The sequence below is a fragment of the Sapajus apella genome, unplaced genomic scaffold, assembly GCF_009761245.1.
Source record: "Sapajus apella isolate SASKATOON/1434 unplaced genomic scaffold, GSC_monkey_1.0 scaffold24, whole genome shotgun sequence".
In the NCBI taxonomy this organism is placed as follows: domain Eukaryota; kingdom Metazoa; phylum Chordata; class Mammalia; order Primates; family Cebidae; genus Sapajus; species Sapajus apella.
Genome location: NW_022436964.1, coordinates 16,754,714 through 16,778,417, shown reverse-complemented (window position 1 = coordinate 16,778,417; position 23,704 = coordinate 16,754,714). Strand labels below are relative to the sequence as shown.

At 44.1% G+C, this 23,704-nt stretch overlaps 1 protein-coding gene across 5 annotated transcripts in view; it reads right to left on the bottom strand.

Moving 5' to 3' along the window:
* The window catches only part of DOCK8 (dedicator of cytokinesis 8), a 246,177-nt gene that overhangs the window by 76,429 nt on the left and 146,044 nt on the right, over nt 1-23,704 (bottom strand). For 4 of the 5 annotated variants that reach the window (XM_032290975.1, XM_032290976.1, XM_032290977.1 and 1 more), the window contains 9 exons: nt 22,161-22,231; nt 20,938-21,076; nt 20,227-20,328; nt 16,140-16,235; nt 15,264-15,498; nt 12,248-12,412; nt 11,164-11,333; nt 8,029-8,124; nt 3,524-3,619 (listed from right to left, as the gene is read on the bottom strand). In XM_032290975.1, the coding sequence (XP_032146866.1) occupies nt 3,524-3,619; nt 8,029-8,124; nt 11,164-11,333; nt 12,248-12,412; nt 15,264-15,498; nt 16,140-16,235; nt 20,227-20,328; nt 20,938-21,076; nt 22,161-22,231 (1,170 nt within the window). The remainder of the gene's footprint in view (nt 1-3,523; nt 3,620-8,028; nt 8,125-11,163; nt 11,334-12,247; nt 12,413-15,263; nt 15,499-16,139; nt 16,236-20,226; nt 20,329-20,937; nt 21,077-22,160; nt 22,232-23,704) is intronic. The other variant, XM_032290978.1, reaches the window with a different exon arrangement.

The window sequence follows — 23,704 nt, the reverse complement described above, 5'->3', positions numbered from 1 at the left end:
GGTTTGGAGAACAGAGAGGCCCAGGCATTTACTCACTTCTGCTACCCTCATCCCTGCCACAGTGGTGTCCTGGCAGTGGCAATGCTTTTCTTAGGCTCCAGGCTCCTTTTCTAAGACTGTCTCATCTGCCTCCAGATTTTTCTAGGCCCCAGTTATACTGCTGTACTCTTGATTCTTTAGAGCTATCATAGACAAAGGCTTCTGCCAGCTGCAGCACCCTGGGGGCTCTTACCAATCCTCACTGGCCCCTGAACCTCTCATACATGCTGAGCAGAGTCCTTTTGTTCAGTGCTTTTCAGTTAACCCTTCTGAGCAATGCAAACTCTGTCCTGCCAGGACCTGACAGACTTAGGTTTTAGGCTGCCGGTAGAGCTGGTGTCTTGGTTGATCTGCATGTTGACGAAATCCTGCAATGTGCTTAGATTAGCAGGACCTTTCTTCCAAAAAAATTTTCTCTATTTACCATAAGGGACCTCCTACAGGTAAGATGGGCCATGTGCTTTATCTTATGGTTTCTCTCCTGGGCCAACTAAGCCCTAGTAAATAAATGTGCAAGGCCAAAAGCAGTTAGGGCAGTGAAGTGGTACTGCTGAAGGCTTTGGCTGACTTGGAGACTCTGATTATGGCCACCACCCTTCCTTCAACCCCATCCGTAAACTGGGGATAATAAAAGTTCCTCCTGCCTCAAGACTGCATGAGGATTAAATTAGATAATGCTTTAAAATACTTAAAACATTGCCTGGCACATATATAGTAAGATGCTCAGTACATTTTTGATGTGACTATTCTTTCTCCCATTGGGATGCCAACTATTAATGGGATTCTACGAAGAACAGAGTCATCATTATGCCTGCAGAGAATGCAAACTTCCCTTGGAAAGAGAGCGCTAAGATGTCACATGGAACCACTCAGACTTAGCAATACTGAATGCTGCATTGGGAATGAATTATTTGTATGAATTATTCATAGCTGGATTATGACCCAAGTGAATCTTCTTCTTTTTTCTTTTTCTATTTTTTTTTTTTAGAGACAGGATCTTAATCTGTTGCCCAGGCTGGAGTACAGTGGCATGATCATGGCTCACTGCAGCCTTGAATTCCTGGGCTCAAGTGATGCTCTTGCCTCGGCCTCCTGAGTAACTGAGACTACAAGCATGTGCTACCACATCCAGCTAATTTTTTCATTTTTGCAGAGCGAGGCTAAGTGAATCTTCTTTATGGAGAGACTTGATGGTGGGTAGGATGTATAAATAAAAGCAAAATATAAAGGGGATGGAGTGTTGGTTTTGATACTTCTCATGCCTCAAGAAACAAGAGGGGAATGGGTTTTATGGCCCAGTCTATTCCTTGCCAGAGCACGGAGCTCATGTCTCATTGCTAATGCTGTTGCCCCAAGACTTGTGAGCTGCAGCCACCAAGTTAATCAGCTTGGCTTTTAGAATGAAAAAAAAATCTGGTGCTGGCTGGGTACAAATTCCAAAAGACCTGTAGCTCTGTTTAGGGCTCAAAGAACGGAGGGGGTGTGGACCAGTGGATCATTAACAGGCTTAGCAGTCACCTAAGAAGACAGGTAAATGCAGAATGCTGGCCTCCAACCTCCTAATTTTAATGCTTTGAAAATAATTTCTGCTTTATTTTTACTAAGCACCTCCAGGTGGTTCTGTGACAAGGATTTGGGACCATGCTTTGGGACGCTTCTTAAGCTAGAGGTTGGGACTTTGCAAAACTTGATGGGATTTGAATCCTGGATGCATTTCTGCAGCATGAGCCTGACTTCTTTTGAACTCTGCTCTACATTGCTTCTTATTTCCTCCCTAGAGGATGTTTTGTTTTTGTTTTCTTCGCCCTTTGTTCTCTGTGTCCTATGTCCTACTGTTCAGCATTTCTCCCTTTTTCTTAGGCTTCACTTCCATGTAAAAACTAGAGCTTAGGTGGAAACCCTCCCATCTCTTTTTTTTTTTTTTTTTTTTTTTTTTTTGAGATGGAGTCTTATCACCCCGGCTGGAGTGCAGCGGTGCCATCTTGGCTCACTGCAACCTCTGCCTCCCGGGTTTAAGTGATTCTCCTGCCTCAGCCTCCCAAGTAGCTAGGATTACAGGCATCACCACCATGCCTGGCTAATTTTTGTATTTTTAGTAGAGATGGGATTTTGTCATGTTGGCCAGGCTGGTCTTGAACTCCTGACCTCAAGTGACCTGCCTGCCTCAACCTCCCCAAGTGCTAGGATTACAGGCATGAACCACTGCACCTGGCCTAAACTCTCTTTTAAAAAAATATGATTCACTTAATGGGACAGGGGAAAGAACCCAGTGAATATAAAGCTAACACTATCACTAAATCTCAACCTACTCCAAATCCTCCAAACTGTTTGCATATACATTTTTATATAGTTGATATCTGTGTCTTTATACCTTCTTCATTCAACATCTCACTATAAATCTCCATTGATCAACACTGACAAAATGTTTATTTTTAGTGGCTTTATGGTAAAATCCTTTTACTTCTATTAATAATTAAACAAAAAAAAGTTATCAGTAATATTCTCCTTATTTTAAAATTAAGGTATTATGGCCATACCTTTTGCTTTTCTGCTGGAATAATGGTAGAAGTTTTCAGGTAAACAGATATACAAATTTCATTCTGTTTTCCAACAGATATTAGTTGGACCTTGCATGGTACCAAGCAGTGTGCTGAGGTTAAAGATGAGATAATACAAGAGAGACCCAAATCCTAAAAATCTAATAGTTGAGACAGAAAAAACTATTAGAAATTGTGATAAGTGCTAGAAAGGAAATAAATAGGGTGCTCAAAGGAGAATTATAGAGGAAGACGTATTACAGTATAAGGTGGTCAGAAAAGGCCTCTTGGGGGTGATTTCACTAAAGCTGAAACCTACAGAGAAGAACAGAAACTGTGTGTTGGGGGTGAGGAGGTGAAGGCGAGGGAGCAGGAGGAGAATCTGGAAAAGGCTGTGAGGCCAAAACGGTCTTGGCGTCTTCAAAGCACCTAAAGAGGACCATGTGGCTGAATGATGGCTGAATGATGGGGGAACGTGGTGGGAGATGAGGTTAGACAGGGAGGTAAACAACAGAATCATACAAGGGCTTTTTAGGCCATGATAAAAATTTGTGCTTTCTCCTTAGGGCAGTGGAAATCACTGATGTTTTTAAAAGGGGCGTGACATTATCTGTTTAGTATTGGCTGCCATGTGCAGAATGGGTGTGCCAAGGGCAAAAATGGATACAGGCAGGAAAAAGGACGTTATTGTGAGAGGCACCTGAGAGATGATGGCGTGTGGCCGCGTGGGGAGTGGCGAAGGTGATGAGAACTCGCAGGATGGAGACAGATTTTTATGGTAGAAGCGATGCTATTTAGTGGAAGAAGGATGGGGAGGGGTGAGAAATTAGATTATTAAACAACCCCCGGTTTTTAGTAGGGGCAACTCAGTGAACAAAGTTCATTCCTTTCTGCTGTGTGCTTCTCTTGGCCTATTGAGCATAGGTACAAACATGCAAGAATCTTACCAGAAGCTCAAAGAAAAACCAGGCGTACTTGAAGACTGTTTCTCTCACCATTCCAGTGCTGACTACCATCTGGAGGGCAAGCTCCTCATGGAAATGCTAAATAAGAACCACAAAAATTAGGCTGTGATGACAAAGGCTACTATTCACCAACACTTTTTTCTTCTCTTTTCTTTTCCCCAGTTTAATAACTTGTTAGTTTCTGAGGCACATGTCTTGGATGTTCTAGGCCATTAAGTCGTGGATGGCAAAGTCAGTGCTGAGATCACGTGAGACTGCGAGACACTGAGGTGGGTAGAAGGCTGAGTTCTACCTTCTTAGACTAAGCGCTGCCCACTTAGTCTCAAACTCCTGAGCTGTGCAGGAGAGATGCGTTTGAAGGAATGGACTCAGCCTGGGAGTGAAACTATTCTTTGGGGGAAGCATTCCGAGTAGTCATCAAAACTGGTATTGTCTCACTTTCTCTCAGGTCCTGTTGAAAACTCTGTGTGACCACGTGCAAGCCATTCCTCTCTCTGCCCTCAGTTTTCTCAGCCGTAAAAACAGCTGGCTGGTAGCAGCAGTTCTCAAATCTTTTGAGATAGGGTAGCACTCTGTCACCCAGGCTAGAGTGCAATGACGTAATCCCGCTCATTGTGTGTGACTTCCCTGGCTCAAGCAATCCTCCCACCTCAGCCTCCTGAGTAGCCAGGACTACAGGCATGTGCCATCAAGCCCAGCTATTTTTTTTTTTTCATAGAGATGGGGTTTTGCCATGCTGCCCACTTAGTCTCAAACTCCTGAGCTCAAGCAATCTGCCCACCTTGGCCTCCCAGAGTGCTGGGATTGTGAGGGTGAGCCACTGTGCCGGGCCTCTCAAACTTGAATGTGCATCAGAATCCCCTGGATGGCCTGATGAAACACAGACTGCTGGGCCCCACCCCCAGAGATTCGGATTCAATGCCTGGGAATTTGCATTTCTAACAAGGTCCCATTCTCAGGTGCTGCTGCTGCTGGCCGTCGAGGGTCACACTTGGAAGACCACTGTCTAGACGGTATCTAAACTCCCTTGGAGACTGGACAATTTTTGTTTTTATAATAGCACTATGGCATTGTGGGAAGCAGGATCAGTGGGGTTTGTGAGTGGATCTTGTGCTCTGAAAGGCATAGTGGTATCAGCCTTAACTCACAACTTCTAAATTTCGATGTCCCAGGGTCAGATGCTTGAAAAGTCCCCCAGCTCCACTTTGTGTCTTCACTTCCCTTCAAGTCATCTACTGCTTGGTAGCAAATGGAGGCACATGGTGACTTACACCTTTCCCATTCTCCAGCACATCTAGCTATGTGTTCATGTTCCTGACAATCATTTTAGTGGGGAAGAAGTTTAAGACGAAAGGTAGGGCAACCAGTCCATTACAGTTTGCCTGATAATGTCCTGGTCTTAAAATAGAAAGTCGTACATCTTGGGGACTCCCTCGGTCCTAGGCAAATCAGAACAGTTGGTCGGTCACCCTAATTAATGCCAAAAAATGATGTCCAAAAATTTTCTGTGGTTTTCATTCATCTTAGGCCCACAAAACCTAGAATAAACATTGATAAACTCATTTTTTATCTGGGTAAGAAAGTGAATAAGAAAGCTAAAACTATTTGAACACCCTAATATCTTATCCTTATTTGCAAATTAAGTTTTAAAGTCAACACCTAAAGCAAAACCTGATTACAGCAAACATTGCTCTTGACAATCGTTTATATTACCCACAGAGGGCTGGGTGTGTTGACTCATGCCTGTAATCCCAGCACTTTGGGAAGCTGAGGAGGGCAGATTACATGAGGTCAGGAGTTTGAGCCTAGCCTGGCCAACATGGTGAAACTCCATCTCTACTAAAAATACAAAAATAAGTCGAGCGTGGTGGTGCATGCTTGTGATCTCATCTACTCTGGAGGCTGAGGCAGGAGAATCGCTTAAACCCAGGATGCAGGGATTGCAGTGAGCTGAGATTGCACCACGGCACTCCAGCCTGGGCGACACAGTGAGTGAGAGATTCCATCTCAAAAAAAAAAAAACAAAAAAACAAAATTACCCTCAGAATACAGTATGCACGCAACTCAGTGTACTAATTCCTGTGCACATTAAAATTTGAGAGCTACTTAGCTAAACTAAAAGGTGACAAAGGGAAGGTCTCTGTATACATGCTTGGGTATTTTAGCTAGTTAGATCCCCCGTAGGTTAGGGGTGATGAACGGAGAATGCTTAGGTGTTTCAGCTTATCAGGTGGTTGGTTTCACTTCATTTTGTGAGGTCGAACCTAAATAATTTTAATACACGTTAATACATTTGTTTGCTGTCGGCACTCTTAAGTGAAGCGCTCTCACTTGAGAGAGGTGTGGGGTTGAGTTTTAATCTAGCAGGTGGTCTAACTGTGCACATGATATAACTGGGCTACACCTTGATCTTCTCATTATAGGAAAGACATGCAACCCTAGATTCAAAGGTAGCCTCTAGAAAATAGGTCAGTTTGGCTGCCAGAGCCTTATGACAAGAAGAGATTAGAAAAGGATAAGCTGCTTCTTAACGTCATTTATGCTGCTTTCTGGGGAGCATTACTACACGAACACCTTGCTCCGAGGTTATCTAAAATAGCCAAGCAGCAAAACCCTGTTTGCTCAGCTATAAAGGAAACATATTGGCCAAACTTCCCTTTGAAATAAAATGTCCCTATTCTGGGCATTTCAGGTCAAAGCATGGCAACTGCAAAACCAAACAGGACATGGGTTAAAGAAGTCAGGCTGTAGGCCAATAATGGTTTTTAGGAAAGGACAATGGTAAAATACTTATAACCAGTTACTGCATAGGGCCTGTGACAGCCTAATGCTAAATTTTAGAGAAAGTGGACACATTTGTTCTTAGCCTAACCATATCTTCTTTCACTTTTCCTTTTATAGTTAAATCCCGCTACCTCTCACTAGACATATGGTGCCCGGATTACTGCAGAGTGTGGAGCACCAAGCCCTGGCCCTCCCACACTTGATCTTTCCCTCATCCCGTCCAAAGGGAGTCTTGGGGACGCTCGTTCCCTCCTTGCCTGTATAATAAATACTTCCCTATAATGTTAGCTCTTGCAAATGGTTTCCTGTGTTATTCTTTGCAATTAGCATATTTACATTTTTTTTTTTCTTTTTTTGAGATGGAGTCTCATTCTGTCACCCAGGCTGGAATGTAGTGGCATGATCTCAGCTCACTGCAGCTTCTGCCTCCCATGTTCAAGTGATTCTCCTGCTTTAGTGTCCTGAGTAGCTGGGATTACAGGTGCCTGCCACCACACCCGGCTAATTTTTGTATCTTTAGTAGAGATGGGGTTTCACCATGTTGGCCAGGCTTATCTTGAACTCCTGACCTCAGGTGATTCACTGGCCTAGGCCTCCCGAAGTGCTGGGATTACAGGTATGAGCCACCATGCCCCGCCATATTTACATTTTAATACAGGTCTTCAAAGACACTAAAAACTTAAGTAGCTACTATAATGGTGAGGCTCTTGGGTGCTTAGAACAGAGGCAACTTTGGACACACAGCTTTCCCCCCGCCCCTACCCATGGCTCAGACCACACAGGCTGTGACTATGATTGGGGAATTTTGTTGGCTTGAAAAATCCTGGTAAGCAGTTTAAGAGCTTTTAAAGTTTCTGAACTAATAGGTAAGGCTGATTGTGGAGAATTATGAGGAAGCATTTCATATTACTTTACATAGTATCGAAACAAATGGTACCTAATTATTGCCATTCACTTTTGTCAAGGATGAATTGACCCAGCTTTCCCTCTACTAAAAGGAGGCTAATGCAGTGGTTTTCAGAGTATGGTCCCTGGACCAGCATCAGCTGAGAGCTTGTTAGAAATGCAAATTCTTGAGCCTCCAGCTCAGATCTATTGAATCAGAAACTCAGTGGGTAGGGTCCAGCATTAAGTTTTAACAAGGCTTCTAGGTAATTCTGATGCATGGGAAAAGTGGGAGAAACACTGAGTTAATGGGCAGTTAGGTGGTCAAATGCAGGGTAAAGGATAGGGCTGCAAAAGTGTGTGTGGGGTGTGTGTGTGTGTGTGTGGTTAGCATGGCAGGAACAGGCAGGGGAGTACTTTGAGTATTTTCAAGCACAGTGTGAGGGCATGAGGGAATCCCTATATATATATATATATATATATTTTGACTCATAGTCTCACGCTGTCACCCAGGCTGGAGTACAATGGCTTGATCTCGGTTCACTGCAACCTCTGACTCCTGGGTTCAAGCAATTCTCCTGCCTCAGCCTCCTGAGTAGCTGGGATTATAGGTGCCCTCTACCACGCCTGGCTAAATTTTGTATTTTTAGTAGAGACTAGGTTTCACCGTGTTAGTCAGGCTGGTCTCACGCTCCTGAGCTCCTGATCTGCCCGCCTTGGCTTCCCTCAGTACTGGGGTTACAGCTGTGAGCCACCGCACCTGGCCAGAAATCCTTCTGTTCTTATCCCATGATTATCCTCGCATTGCCCTTCAGTACCTTTTTGCTGGCTGGCCTTGGGGCTGTGGTTGAACTTGGAACATCATTATTGCCAGAGCAATAGTAAGACATTCGGCTGCAGCTGCGGTCGGCGATCTAAAACACATAAACCATGGCTTACCAGTCAACCAACCATGGAAAGGTAAGCCAGACGCTTGGAAATCACAACCTCAGAATTCATTTCTCACACATTTCTTTTTCCCCCCGGTTACAAAGGTAAAACAATTGCGAAGAGTAAATATAAAACAAAGCAAAGACGGTGAAGTTACACCTAATTCTACTTGCTCTTGAGACAATCACTGTTAATAATTTATGTGTAGCAACCGACAGTTAAAAACTATTTAAGAATCTGGGGTGCTGACTAGTCCCTTCCAACATTCTAGCAGTCTGTGACTTCAGGGGAAGAGCAGGCAAAAATGTGTGGGAACAGTGTCTCTCTGTGGTTGAATATGGTACTACACCATACTGTCTACTAAACACCAATACATTGTCAAAACTACCTCTGAAGGGAAGTGGAGGGGTCATTAGATAATTAGACATTTTCTCCCCAGGCTACAAAATAATTAGAAAATTGTTAACCCTGTCCACATAAAAATTTAATATTTTCATTTTTATTAAAGAAAAATATAAAGATCCACGGTGTCAATAATAGCTGCAGACCACTTCTCACCTGGGTGATCAGAAAGTGGTATTGCTGAAGGAGCCTTCAACACGAGGCTGAGCCCTGCCTGGTGTGCTGGCAAAGGCTTACCAACCAGTTGTCGGCGGGGGTGGGGATAATTTGTAGCATTTGCCCATTTCTGTGCCATAAATACTTTCATCATAGCTGATTTCAATCTACCAACATGAAGTCATGGAAGTGCAGAGTTAGGGAGACATGCGTGGTGGCAAACTGTTATATAGTATTTCCACCACACAGATACAGTAGACATAAAGAACCAAGAACTTAGATATAGTAGTGCATAGTGAAATTATTAGGAAGGGACTAAGTTTATCTTTTTAAAGTGAGCTTTTAATTTTGGAATAATTATTTATATAGTTATTATTAGACTTACAAAGAAGCTGCAAAGGTAGTAGGGAGAGTTCTTATATGCCTTCATTCTATTTCTCTTAATGTTACCATCTTTTATAGTAAGGTACATTTGTCAAAACTAAGAAATTAATTTTGGCAAATTAATTTGGCAAATTAATGACGTGTTACTATTAACTAAGCCATGAACGGTTCGAATTTCACCAGTTTTTGCCCTCGTGTCCTGTTTCTGCTCCAGGATCCAATCTAGCGTACCACATTGCATTCAGATTGCCTTTGTTTTTAACATAACTTATTTAATTTTAAGTTTATACAATTTAATTTTAACAATGACTGTTTCAAAACTGGCTCAAAAAATTCTAGAAAACTAAGCCATCAGCTTTTGGGAACAGGTACGAGCTCGCTCCAGCACATCTCTGCACTGATTTTTCTAAGTCAAAAAGGAGAGAATATGAGTAATTCCCGATGGCTCAAACTATAGATAATCAGCATCTCAGGGGGTGAATCCAGTGTTTTGAAAAGACCCAGGGGAGATGGTTCTTAAGTTCATCCAGGGGTCAGAACCTCTGCAGAGATGAGGACATGAGGCCCAGCACAGTTAAATGACTTGCCCACGTGACCACACGGCAGGGCAGTATCGGCACCCAGTTCCAAACCCTGGTCTCCAGATTCCCTTCCTCATGCCACACTGCATCAAGTGGGTGGAATTTGTAAGGGTGAAACTGTCTGTGTCGAAACCTAGAGATTCTGATTTCTCTTAATCAGGGGAAATGATATTACTGTAATGGCTCAGCTGCCCTGAGGCTACAGATCACTGGAGAAAAAATTCCGGCTAAGAATTCATTGTGGTAGCTTTGTGAGTAGACTAAAAACCACTGAATTGTATACTTTGAAAGGGTGAATTTTATGGTATGTGAATAATATCCTAATCTTTAAAAAATTCCTCATGAAAGACAATCTACAAAATACCTGACCATTACTCCTCAAAACTGCCAAGGTCATAAAGAACAAAGAAAGCATAAGAAATTGTTCCCAGCAACAGCGTATGGAGACAGGACTACAAAATGTAATGTGGCTTCCTGAGTGCATCCTGGGACAGAAAGAGGACATTGGAGAAAAACTGAGAAAATGTGAATAAAGATGAATTTAATGAATGATATTCCATGAATATTGGTTCATGAATTGTGTCCAAAGTACCATTATAATGTAAAATATCAATAATGGGGAAACTGGGTATAGGGTATATAATTCTGTAAGTCTAAAACTGTTCTGAAAGCAAAACTTCACCAAGAAAAAAATAAAGAATTCACATAGGGGAAAACAATACAGGGCAAGCCACCAACCCTCTCAGGATGTCAGTTTTTATTTGTTTCTAAAATTTGGCATTGCTCCTTGGGATTTTTTGTTTTTGTTTTAAATGGAGTCTTGTAGCCCTAGCTGGAGTGCAATGGTGCAATCTTGGCTCATTTCAACCTCTGCCTCCCATGTTCAAGCGATTCTCCTGCCTCAGCCTCCTGAGTAGTTGGGAATACAGGTGCCTACCACCACACTTGACTAATTTTTTGTATTTTTAGTAGAGATGGGGTTTCACCATGTTGTCCAGGCTGGTCTCAAACTCCTGGCCTCAAGTAATCTGCCTGCCTTGGCCTCCCAAAGTGCTGGGATTACAAGAGTGAGCCACCGTGCCCAGCCACTCCTATGGATTTTTTTTTGTGAGATAATCTGTGGATGTTAATGAACATAAGAGGTAGATATTTAAAAAAACAAAAAGTTAAAGGCAACCTTTCTAGGTATCAAGAAAAGTTAAAGCTACTTTTTTTCCTTGAAAATAAAATGCATGGTATTTACTGAATCCATGTGGCTAAACCCCTGATGCTCTAAAACTTTGCTACCCAAGTTAAGTAGTTCTGAGCAAATCCTCAAATGCTCATCTTGCTGATACATCTGTCAGAATAAAGAACACTAATCACTCCAAAGCTGAGCATTAAAGCATCTGACCAGCACGGTGGGCAGCAGTAACAGTTGCTTTTGTGTTATTTCTCCAAGTTTTAGTTAAACAAATAAAAAAGCCTGTGTCCCCTTCCAGAGTTTGACATCTTTCCTACCTTTGAAGACATGATGTTCTTCACTTCTTCGTCTGCTGCGGAGTGTGTCCCCGCAAGGTCCGGGTTACTGCTGCTCATTACCCGGGCCTGCAGCAGCTTCGAACTCACAGCAGCAGCTGATGTGCGTCCATACGTGTGATAGCGGGGGTCGGGGACGGCAGTGGGAGCACCTGCACCCCACCAGGTATAGACATGTCAACAGACAGGGGAACAGAATTACTTACTGAGTTTAAGAAGGAACTGAAGAGGGTTAGGGTACATGAAAACCCACTGGATTAGGCTTTGGAATTAGGGTCTTCTTAGCAAATGCTGGTTGGGGCAGGGAGGCAATCTTTTGGAGAGAAGTAGATGGGGCGTGAGGCACAAGGAGTGGTGGGGATTATGGGAAACAGCTGACACATGCCTTACACAAAGGCAGGGGCTACTACTGGCTCCAGTCCATTACCTCCGTGGGGAAATGGACCCCAGGGTTGCTAGAGCTTCTGATTTCTCATGAGAAGCTACAAATGTGGATATTTTTAATTTATCAACATTTAAATGACAACTTCACAATTCATGCAGTGAAGTTTCCTCAGATCCAAAAACCCAGAGTCCTCTGAACCTTGTGAGGATTACTGTCTATGATGTATGCAGCTGTTTTTCGTCCTTGAGTGTTGACATGTTTTCAAAAGTGGTTATGGGAGTCTATGAGAAATTACTTTTTTTTTTTTTTTAGACAGGGTCTCACTTTGCCCCCTAGGCTGAGTGCAGTGGCCCAATCTCAGTTCATTGCAACTTCTGCCTCCCAGGTTCAAGTGATCCTCTTGCCTCAGCCTCCCAAGTAGCTGGGACTACAGGTATGTGCCACCACACTCTGCTCATTTTTACATATTTTTTTTGTAGAGACAGGGTCTCTTTATGTTCCCTGGGCTGGTCTCCAACTTCTGGCTCCAAGTGATCCTCCCCTCTCAGCCTCCTCAAGTGCTAGGATTGCAGATGTGAGCCACTGCACCCAGCACAGCATATTTTATTTTGGATTCCACTGCAGTGGGGTGGAGGTGGCGATGCCTTGCCCGCCAGAGTCCCACACTCAGGGCAACTGTACCTGACTTGGGCATGTCCCTTTGTGGCTCCGGCAGGCGGAAGACGTAGTGCACATAGGAAGCCAGCAGGCAGTTCCTCCCGTGCTGGTCCTTGCTCAGGTCCTTGCTGTTGTGCAGACTGTTGGCGATGGCCACCACGGACTCGAAGGCAAACTGGGAGAAGTTGGCTGAGGAATCAAGAGAAAAATGGGTGGCCCCACAGCTGGTCCTTAAGGGACCTGAGGTAGAAGTTTCTCCAGGACGGTGACAATGAGTCCCGACCGCTGACCAACACAACTAGGCCCGGGAAGGGTAAATGGTTTTGGTGAGCTCTGGCACGCTGGCTCTAGTACCACAGATGCCTCCACATTCCCTCCTTTGTCCTTCCTCCTCCTGCCACTGAGTAGCATCGATGGTTTTCAACGACAAAGACTAAGACCGTCCTGACGTCCTCCCTCTCTAAGCCATGTTGTAAACTGACGCTACTCGGTGGGAGCTGCAGACTGACATGACCGCTATCACCTGGTTGCTTACTTAGAAATGCAGACTCTCAGGCCCCACCCTAAGGGGCGTATTCATCAGGCTCTGCATCGTTACAAGATGCCCACGTGACTGCTGTGCACACTGTGTTTGGGATGTGCTGTGTAACCCTGATTCTTCTACAGATTAACCTGAAACCGTATGCATACCAAGTCATTCCCACAGTGGGCCCACACACATTTGATTTACTGCATAGACCCTCTCGTTCTGCTGCCCCAAGCCTCCGTAGTTTGGGTCCAGTCTACTTATTCAACCTTGTACCCTGTTTGGCTCAGATTCAACTTCCCTTAAAATGAGGCAGTCATTGTATTGTCTCATCATGTCTGCTCTCTTATGTCTTAGACTTTGCTCATGCTGTTGTCCTCACCTAGAAAGCCCTCCTCATTCCCATCCACAAAGTCACACCAACCCTGTGAATCTCAGGGCAGATCCCACATCCTCCATGAAGTCGTCTGACTCCACACAATACAAGGCTCAAGTGAAACTGAGCGACGTGATTCTCCAGCTGTTTCTGCTGGTAAACTGTCTCTCTGTGAAAGGTGGAATCCTTCCCATGCAAGGTGCATTTCTCATATTTTTTGTGCCCCACCATGCCTTCCACTGGATAGACACAGAATAGGTTGTGAATAAATGCTTGTAGACCAGCTGCCTCCACTCACTCTGCCTGTGCCAACACCCTGTGGTCCCCACACCACAAGGTGGCAACTTACAATGGAGAAACAGCTCAAAACATATAAATATTTTGTTCAGTGAACAAGTCTGTATTAAGTAGCTGAAACATACAAAGCAGTGTGCCACATATGTGGGGGCACAGGAAGCAATCGAGGGAGGGCAGAGCTCTGCAAGAATCTAGTTGGAGAGGCAACTGCTACACGGATGAAAAGTTAGCCTCCAACGCAGGACGTCTGATCTGTGGAACCACAAAAGATGCATTTCGGGGTGCAAAGCAGAGTGAGAGATAAGAGGACATGCTCGTCCCTGGCTCCAAAAGCTCCCTCACTTCATTGTTGCAGCCCACTTCCACACGGGCTCACCTTCTACCACCAACCGTGCTATTGACTTTCTTCCTGACATCCCCCACTTCCGTGGTTCTCTGCTGTGCCACTCTCATCTCCTTACCCCTATTTGTCTGTTTCCACTCTAACCCTTCTTCAAGGCCCTCTCTTCACGTGGACCTTTGCGTCCTCCCAGATGGATGTTTTCTCCCTCTCTCCTTTGATATCACCCTCCCGCCACCACTGTAAAATTTAGCTGTGTCCCTTTAGGACTTTTGTCCTGGGCTGCTGGCTCTTTGCCATATTATAAATCCTCTGAGGTCTGAGGTGCTCTTATTGTCACAAAGCTTGTTAGTTTTAGTACAGCACTGGGCATATGGATGGCACCCAAAAGACGTCGGCTGGACCGGAGAGCAAAGAGCTATACAGGCACAGCGGAAAATGGTGGCAAATAAAGACGCTCTACACCAGCCAGTCTACCCTGGAGGAGTTAGGACAGCCACTGGACCCTGGTCTTGCCTCCAGTATAAGCTTTTGAGATTATTTCCAAGGGAAAATGTACACATTGTATTTAGTGTTACTTTATTAAAAGTAAGCTTTTTTTTGAGGCAGAGTCTTGCTCTGTCGCCTAGGCTGGAGTGCCGTGGCATGATCTCGGCTCACTGCAACCTCCACCTCCTGGGTTCAAGCAGCTCTACTGCCTCAGCCTCCCTAGTAGCTGGGACTACAGGTGTGCGCCACCACACTCGACTAATATTTTGTATCTTTAGCAGAGACGGGGTTTCACTGTGTTAGCCAGGATGGTCTTGATCTCCTGATCTCGTGATCCACCCACCTGGGTTTCCCAAAGTGCTGGGATTACAGGTGTGAGCCACCGTGCCTGGCCAAAAGCAAGCATTTAAAATAGACTGTAAGAGAGAGAATGGATGAGTTCTCGGGGAGGGATGAACAGGCAATGACTGAGAAAGGATATGGGGCTTTATTTGGAGCTGATGAAAATGTTATGAAAGTAGATCATAGCGATCATTGCACAACCTTGTGGAAATGCTGAAAACCACTGAGCTATACGCTTTAAAATAGTGAGTTTATGTCTTAACTTTAACAATTGATTGCATTCTGTTTAATTGACCCTTCCCTCCATTTAACATAGGTTGTCTTACTTTAAAATGTTCCATTTCCTGTTAGTCAAGAAAACAAAAATATCTTAAAGGGAAAATAAATTTATCAATGACCAGAAATGGAATTTGAAAGACTGCCTATACTCATTTAATAAAGTTTACAAAAAACTATAATATTAAGAACGCTATTTTAATGTTTCTTTTTCTTTCCAATATGCAGAGAGTCTAAAAGAAAAATAGCACAAGACTTGGCCTCCCTTGAACACATGTCATCAGTGGAAAGGAAGAACACATTGTCTCTGGATTTCTGGAAGATCAGGATTCATTAAAGAAGGCAATGCCTGCTTGCCCCTGCCTCCTCCCAGCCCAGCCCTGCAGGTTCATACCTGTCTGGCCAGCGATGACCATGGGCTGCACAGACAGCTGGAAGAGCTTGTCCAGCACCAGGTGCAGGAAGAGCACGAGCGGCTCCAGGCGGGAGGAGTTCAGGCAGATGATGCTGAGCTTCAGCTCGTGCTCCAGTGCCGTCTCGCTGATCTTCTGATCCAGCACGCGGATGGGGAAGGTCACCTGGCTCTCCAGGGAGTGGCAGAGGGTGAAGAACTTCTCCAGGTGGTTGTCCTGGGAGGGCAGAAGGCAGGGCTCATGGGGTTTTATCCCATCAATGTTCACCAGTGGACTCATAAACACAACCGAATAGCTCTTTATGGGTAGCACCTCTTACCCAGGTTTCAAAGCAGAAGTCCTAAGATATGATGTTTTAGAGTGAGGTTATGAACTTCTTTGTAGAATGAGGTGCACAAGGTTGGACCTTTCAATAATGATTAGCTAAAGAAAAAATAATTTAGGCTCTGACATGTTCTGTAAGCAGGTCGGCATACCAGGTAAGTATGCAGAACTCAGACAGTGGCAGGCAAAGGAGGGAGAATGGAGTTTCTTTTTAAAGGCTGGTAAAGTGGCAGAATTACAAAGGGAAAAGAGAGAACAGCAGATGAGAGTTTCAAATCAAGTCTCCCTGCAAAGTTTCTCAAGCAACAGTGCAGGTACGAGGTTCTTTCCTTTCTGTGCTCAGTGGTTTTGTAAGGTCTTTCTATTCCAATGACAAATGAAACCTAAACAGATTTGCATGTCCCCACAAAGAACTACAGGATTGTTTTTTACTTATCTGTAGACAAGGATTTTCATTGATTTTTTATCGGCCTGTCCTTCAAAGGCTCCTCTGCTGCACCTTTACCTTCATTATTAACCTTGACTTTTCTTACCTGGGTATGCACAGAAGAAACAGCTTGCACTTCTATATTAAATACTCCCTTATGTCCTTCAGCCCACTTAATGGGAGGATTCTGTAAGGGGACTTTCTGTGTTAAAGAAAAGAAAAACATAATTAGCAATCTAATTCCCTTTTCTGATTACTAACAAGCAATGCAGAGCAACTTGACTGGGAATGTCAGGGTTATACCAAACTCTCTCAAAAACTAACATAACTGGTCTTGGAGTCAGAAGCCCGGGATTGAAGTTCAATTCTACACAAAACTAGTTATTATTCATTCATTCATTCATTCATTTTGAGACAGGGTCTCACTCTGCCACCTGGCTGAAGTACAGAGGTGCAATCACAGCTCACTGCAGCCTCGACCTCCTGCTCAAATGATCCTCCCATCTAAGCCTCTGGAGTAGCTGGGACTACCGGCACACACCACCACTCCTGGCTAATTTTTCTGTTTTTTTGTAGAAATGGGGTTTCACCATGTTGCTCAGGCTGGTCTCAAGCTCCTGGGCTCAGTGATCCACCTGCCTCAGCCTCCCAAAATGTTGGGACTACAGGCGTGAGCCCTTCTGGGCCTTAGTGTTCTGTTCTCATACTACAAGGAGGGGTTGAACTGTGTGATCTGCCTCTAAGTTCCAAACCAGCATGCTAATTCTGGATTCTAGGAATTGAAATAAACTAAGATCCCAGCAATTTCCCCATGCATCAGGACTGTCAGGACAAAGTATAGAATAGCTTTATAAGACATGAAATTTTAATACTTTTGAGTACCCGACATTACTTCCCCTTTTAACAAAATTTTTCCAAGTGTTTCCAACATGTTTCTAGGCCTGCTTGGCTCCTGCTCTAATTACTCAAAGTGACTGTTTTATACTGTTTACATATCAATACCATTGCAGGCCTTAGAGACAGCTCCTTGCCTTAAATTCCCATCGCAATTGCATTCCTTTAAAGATGCCCTGCAGTGCTGAGTGAGGAGGGCCTCGCCTAGGTTTGCCTGTCTTTCATTGTAATGGAAGGTAGGTGTGTACAAGGGCTGGAAACATTTAAAGCTATCTGAAGCCGGCACAAGCTGGGGCCCAAAGTAAGTTCTAGCCCACACCCGAGTTCTCTTTGAAGTATTAAGAACTTTTAAAAATTAGTTGAAAGCCTGAAATATTTGAAAGCCAATATTTGAAAGCCTGAAAATTTCCTATAAAAGACTGCTTTTCTAACTTCATTTGAGTACTGGAAGATACGAAGAAATTGGCCTTAGATCCTAGCATGGCACCCATCTGCAGAGTGAAGGAACAGCTGTGATCTTTAGATGGGGCAGAGACAATCTCCAGAATGAACAGATGCCACCAGAATGAGGCATTCATTGATGTTACTCATCAGGATCCTGTGGGCACTTCAGTTTGCTATCTGTGATCTAAAATTGCACTGTTCAGTGGAAATATAATGTGAGCTATTCATGTAATTTAAAGTCATCTAGGCCGGGTGCCATGGCTCACGCCTGTAGTCCTAACACTTTGGGAGGCTGAGGCGGGTCGATCATGAGGTCAGGAATTCAAGACCAGCCTGGCCAATATGGTGAAACCCTATCTCTACTAAAAATACAAAACTTAGCTGGGCATGGTGGCGTGCACCTGTAGTCCCAGCTGCTTGGAAGGCTGAGGCAGCAGGATCACTTGAACCCGGGAGGTGGAGGTTGCAGTAAGCCGAGATGGCGCCACTGAACTCCAGCCTGGGCAACCGAGACTCTGTCTCAAAAAAAAAAAAAAAAAAAAAAAGTCATCTAGTAGCCACATTTAAATAGTCAAAAGGGACTAGGCATGGTGGCTTACACCTATAATTCCAGCACTTTGGGGAGTCCCAGGCGGGAGGATCACATGAGACCAGGAGTTTGAGACCAGCATAAGCAGCATAGCAAGACCCTGTCTCTACTGTAAAAAAAAAAAAAAAAATTAGCCAGACGTGGTGGTGCTCGCTTGTAGTCCCAGCTACTAAGGAGAGAAAGAGGCTGAGGTAAGAGGATTGCTTGAGCCTATGAGTTCAAGATTCAGTGAGCTGTGATCACACCACTACACTCCAGCCTGAGTGACAGAGTGAGAGCCTATCTCAAAAAAAAAATGAACATGTGAAAGTAATTATATTTCATTTAACTAATATAGCCTAAAGATTGTTTCAATAGGTAATCAATGTAAAAAATTACTAGTACAACATTTCACGTTTTTTCCCTACTAAGTTTTTGAAATCTGGTGCATATTTTACTTATGGCACATCTCTGTTTGAACTAGCCATATTTCAAGTTCTCAATAGCCACATGTAGCTAGTAGCTATCTTATCAGACAGTGAAGGTTTAAAGGACACTAGGAGAGGCTAAGGGTAAGTCTATAAACACAGCACAGGGCAAGTAAGAAAAAGGAACTAATGTTTACTCAGGAATTGAATTTGTTGTTTGGCACGCATTACCTCACTTAACTCTTACAGCACCGTTATAGGCAGATATGGGCTCAGTTTCATCTTTGAGACTTAGGGTAAGCAACTCACCATGTTCACACAGCTAGGGAGTGGCAGAATCTAGATGCAAGTTTGTCTGTCTCCAACACTCAGGTCTTTCCTACAGCTTAAGAAGATAACTGGGAGTTCTAACAAATTAGAGTGTGCCACGTGATGATGAGGTGGTTTTGAGGGCTACTGAAAGGTGTTGACGTTGAAATCAGAAAGACCAATCAGGAAATGTCTGCGGACATACTCGGATTGCCCCTTAGATGGCTCTGAGGAGACAAGTGTTGGTCCACCAGGCATGTGCCTGGCGCCCAGGGCAGAAGATGTTTCTCTCTCCAGGGAAAAAGCAAAATAAGAGGAAAACAGCCCCAAGTGAGACGGTGGATGGTGAAAGAACAGAGAAGAAAGCTGACTTTGGATTCCAAGTTTAAAAAGCAAGCACTGAAAATCTATTGTTAGTGGGATAATTGAAAATTTGATCAGTGACTGAATATTTAATGATACTAAGAAATGACAGTTAATTTTGAAGTATGACAATGGTATTGTGATAGTTAAAAACAAAGCCTTTATCTTTAAATTTGCAGACTAACATGAAATACGATGTCGGAGATTTACTTCCAAATAATACTTATTGATGTCAACCTACGCAAGGAACTGAGAAGTGTGACAGCAGTGTGACAGCTGGTGCAGTCAGGGTGGACAGTCCCCTGCTCTGTTGCCCAGGCTGCAGTGCAGTGGTATGATCTCAGCTCACCGCAACCTCCACTTCCTGGATTAAAGCAATTCTGCCTCAGCCTCCCGAGTAGCTGGGACTACAGGCACCTGCCACCATGCCCAGCTAAATCTTTTTGTATTTTAGCAGAGATGGAGTTTCACCATGTTGGCCAGGCTGGTCTTGAACTCCTGACCTAAAGTGATCATCCCACCTCGGCCTCCCAAAGTGCTGGGATTATAGGCATCCAGCACCAGGCCTGGCTAATTTTTGTATTTTTAGTAGAGATGGGGTTTCACCACGTTGACTAGGCTGGTCTTGAAATCTTAACCTCAGGTGATCCGCCCAGGGCTTCCTTTAAGTGCGTGCACTGCGGCTGAGTGGATGGGCGAGAGGAAGTGCCAGAAACAGGAAGTGGGAAAGGCTATTGGCATTGGGATTGTTAGGGGAATAAATACCTTGGTATCCACCTGAGGGCTGTGACAACTGACCCAACAAAGAAACAGCTAGAATCTGGCCTGGGAACCTTTTTAAGGATTCTTGATGGGCGCAATTGTTTATTACAATTGGCCTCAGTTTGCTTCCTCTTCTATAATACATTATTCTGGGAATCCCTCTGTGATAGATAATGCAAGGTAATGCTGCCTTGGATGTAGGCTGCATCTACTAAACATTTTGATTTGGTGGCATTTAAAAGAATGAGGTTTCATAGTCAATTATTCCTACCATCCTATCAGAACAATGCACTGTCTGAAAACACAGTGTGCTCCAGAGAACATGATGAGCACGTCTGGTCACATAGGAATGAGAAGTGGTTCTGGGAAGGTGGTCCAAGACCACAGCTGGAAGAGAAACAGCTGACAGCCAGCCTGGCAATTACCTCAGCAGAATGCATGGAGTAGTTGGGTGGCAATTTTTCCAAGGCAACTGGGAGACAGTACGATCCAGTTTGAAGACGTTCATTTAAGAGAATTGGCAGCCACTGAAACAGATGATGTAAATAATAAAGTGGTATTTATTATAGCATATAATTCTGGCAATTTATCTAGCTCACAATAATCAAATGCAACTAAACAATGATTAGATATTGACCAGGACTCTTTTTGGCAGTAATTTCTGTCCAGTTCTTTGCATTAAATCCCCGAGAGCTCCTGAGATGGTAGTATTGATGATTTACTGCTTTCAGAGCCAAAGCAGTAGCATTTTTCTCCATAGCCAATGTTTGTGTGTGTCTGAACATCAATGTTGATTTTACCTTTTATATTTTTTAAGGAAATAACTGTTTCTTCTTGGAGGACAGAGCTAGTTCTATATGTGAAGCGAGGATATTACATTTGGAAATAGTGAACACTGCAATGCTTTTTAAAAAACAAATGAGTATTTTTTCAATATCTATCACCCGCTAGCTTTCCATTTCTGAAATCTGACATTTGCTAAGGCAAATCACTTCTGCCTCCTGCTATAATTTGGCTTAGCATGTTTTGCTACTTCTGACAGGAAAAAAGTGAATAGAATTTGGTTGTTTATCTCTGCAGGGACCTCAGATATACCAACAACTGCAGTGTGAGTCAGCCGGCTGGAAACAACTCACTGAATATCCCAGGAGAGTTTCCACGGAGCCTCCTTGCTTCTGCTGACAGCTGATATGGTAGAAGGTGAACAGGAGGTGGTGATTTACTGTGAGCTTAGCAGGGAGCTTAATTTTCACTTCTTCATAAAAGTCAGGAGACCTGTTTCAAAAGCACATTATACACAAATAACTTTTAGCAAGAATGATGACTTCTCTGATTATAAGACGCCACAGCCCCTTTGCCCCTCAGAACTTGCCTGGGTCTTTGTTTCTCATTTTACATTACTCTGCTCTGATGCTGGAAGTCCCGGAGACCACGCTTATGTTATTAGATACATTTCCCTTACACAAAACTGTTCATGAACTAAAGGCTTTGTCAGGAAAACAAAAAACAAAAAACACCTCCCCCACACAATGGAAAACCCCAAAAACTTAATTTGAAGAAAGGGTAAGATTTGGAATCCTGCTGTGACCTCCTTTTCCATCTCTACCCAAGGAAGAGAGCCTCGCACCTGGCTGCACTCACCAAAGAGTAGAAGCAAATGAATGATGCAGGAAGGAAAAGGAACCCGATTTTACTGAATTGTGAAGCCCTAGATGCTTCATGAATTACAAGGGTTTCATGTACATGACCTCACTTAATCCTCATCCCAAGCCCAGAATGTGCTTAAATGGAGGATTTAAATAAATAGGCCCAGGTGATCAGGCCAGGATCAAACCCAGTTCTGTCTGACATTGTGCTGATGTCCCTCCTTCCCTGTGGAACATGAATAATAGCATAGGCATTATCCTGTCACTCCATTTACCGGTGGGATAATGAGTGTTCCATTTCTCCTTTGGTCAGCCTAGCCAGGCAGTGGGCCAGGTGTCCAGTGGAGCAGACAGGGACACAGGGCAAGGAGAGCTGGATTGTACTTCTGGCCTCCTTCAGTGTCTCAAACCAAGTTAGAAAATGTGTTTTCTTAATTAACGTAATACAACTTCTTTGCATCATACTAGAATAGAAGCCTCCAGAAAAGTCAAAACTATACTGGATTCTTGAAGACATGTTCTTCTTTCAGTCTTGGTTAATGGCAAAGTTATATACATCTTCAACACAGAGTCATGGAAGTGGCATGGATTTCCTTGACCCCTGAGTCTCTGAATTATAAAAATAGTTGAGAGGAATCACCCAGGGGACTCGGAAAAACCAGGAGATAATGAAACCATCTTGGTGTATATTTAGAATGCTGAAATAGACTTACTTATTATGGTATGTAATGGCTGTGTATACTTCCTGCAGAAATTCAGGCCCGCTGGACTTTCCAAAGATGACCTGTTTACCAGTATGGAAAGGATCAAATTATCAGTAACATTTGGGTACATCAAATTGACTATTATCAGGCCAACAGGATGTTCTGGTCTCATAGAGCTGCATTTTGTATAATTAAGACTGCTGGGTTGGCCGGGAGCGGTGGCTCATGCCTGTAATCTCAGAACTCTGAGAGGTCGAGGTGGGCAAATGGTTTGAGCCCAGGAGTTGGAGACCAGTCTGGGCAACATGGTGAAACCTCCTCTTTACAAAAAATACAAAAATTAGCCAGGCACGGTGGCACATGTGTATAGTCCCTGCTACTTGGAGGGCTGAGGCAGGAGAATCGCTTGAGCCTAGGAGGCACAGGTTGCAGTGAGCCGAGACAGCACCATTGTACTCCAGCCTGGGCAACAGACCCTGTCTCAGTAAGAAAAAAAAAATGGCCAGGGGCAGTGGCTCACGTCTGTAATCGCAGCATTTTGGGAGGCCATGGCAGGTGGATCGTGAGATCAGGAGTTCAAGTCCAGTCTGGCCAAGATGGTAAAACCCTGCCTCTACTAAAACTACAAAAATTAGCCAGGTGTGGTGGCAGGTGCCTGTAATCCCAGCTACTTGGGAGGCTGAGGCAGAGAATTGCTTGAACCTGAGAGGTGGTGGTTGCAGTGAGCTGAGATCATGCCACTACACTCCAGCCTGGCGACAGAGTAAGACTCTGTCTCAAAAAAAAAAAAAAAAAGAAAAGAAAAGAAAACCAGTACTCTCTCCACTCTGCCTCACTGCCTAGAGGTCTATCAACAGGGTAAAGTTACATACTTTTGCCTTGAGTGAGAAATCCCCAGTCCAGGTTCTTCTCTCTCCAAACATATAGACCTAGTCACTTAGGTGATTTGACTCTCCACTGCCTTATCCACATCTGTGCTATTTAGAAGAAGATACCTCCTTGGGCCTGAAGCAGCGTTTAAGACACATTATGAACAAGCGCGCTCACCTTTGTGCCGAGAAAAATAGCTCTTTCCTCTAGATGCAGTAATCCCTACACCAGAACCCCAGGCTCAGTGAATGAAGAACAGACTGGACTTTAGCCCACAGTCACCCTTGGCTGGGCATCTTGGCTACCACAGGATCTGCACAAGCATACCTGGCAGTCCCAGCAGTAACGTGCCAGGGGCATGAGCAGAGAGAACTAAGAGGAGCCCACCACTGCCTCAAGACAGATTTTATTGGGAAGACAGGTGGGACAAAGGTAGGAGAAAGGTTTTTTTCTTTCTTTCTTTCTTTTTCTTTTCTAGAAAGGTATATTAACTGAGTGCGGTGGCTCATGACTGGTAATCCCAGTACTTTGGGAGGCCGAGGCAGGTGAATCACCTGAGGTCAGGAGTTCGAGACCAGCCTGGCCCAAATGGTGAAACCCTATCTCTACTACAAATACATAATTAGCTGGGCATGGTGGCACATGCCTGTAATCCCAGCTACTTGGAAGGCTGAGGCAGGAGG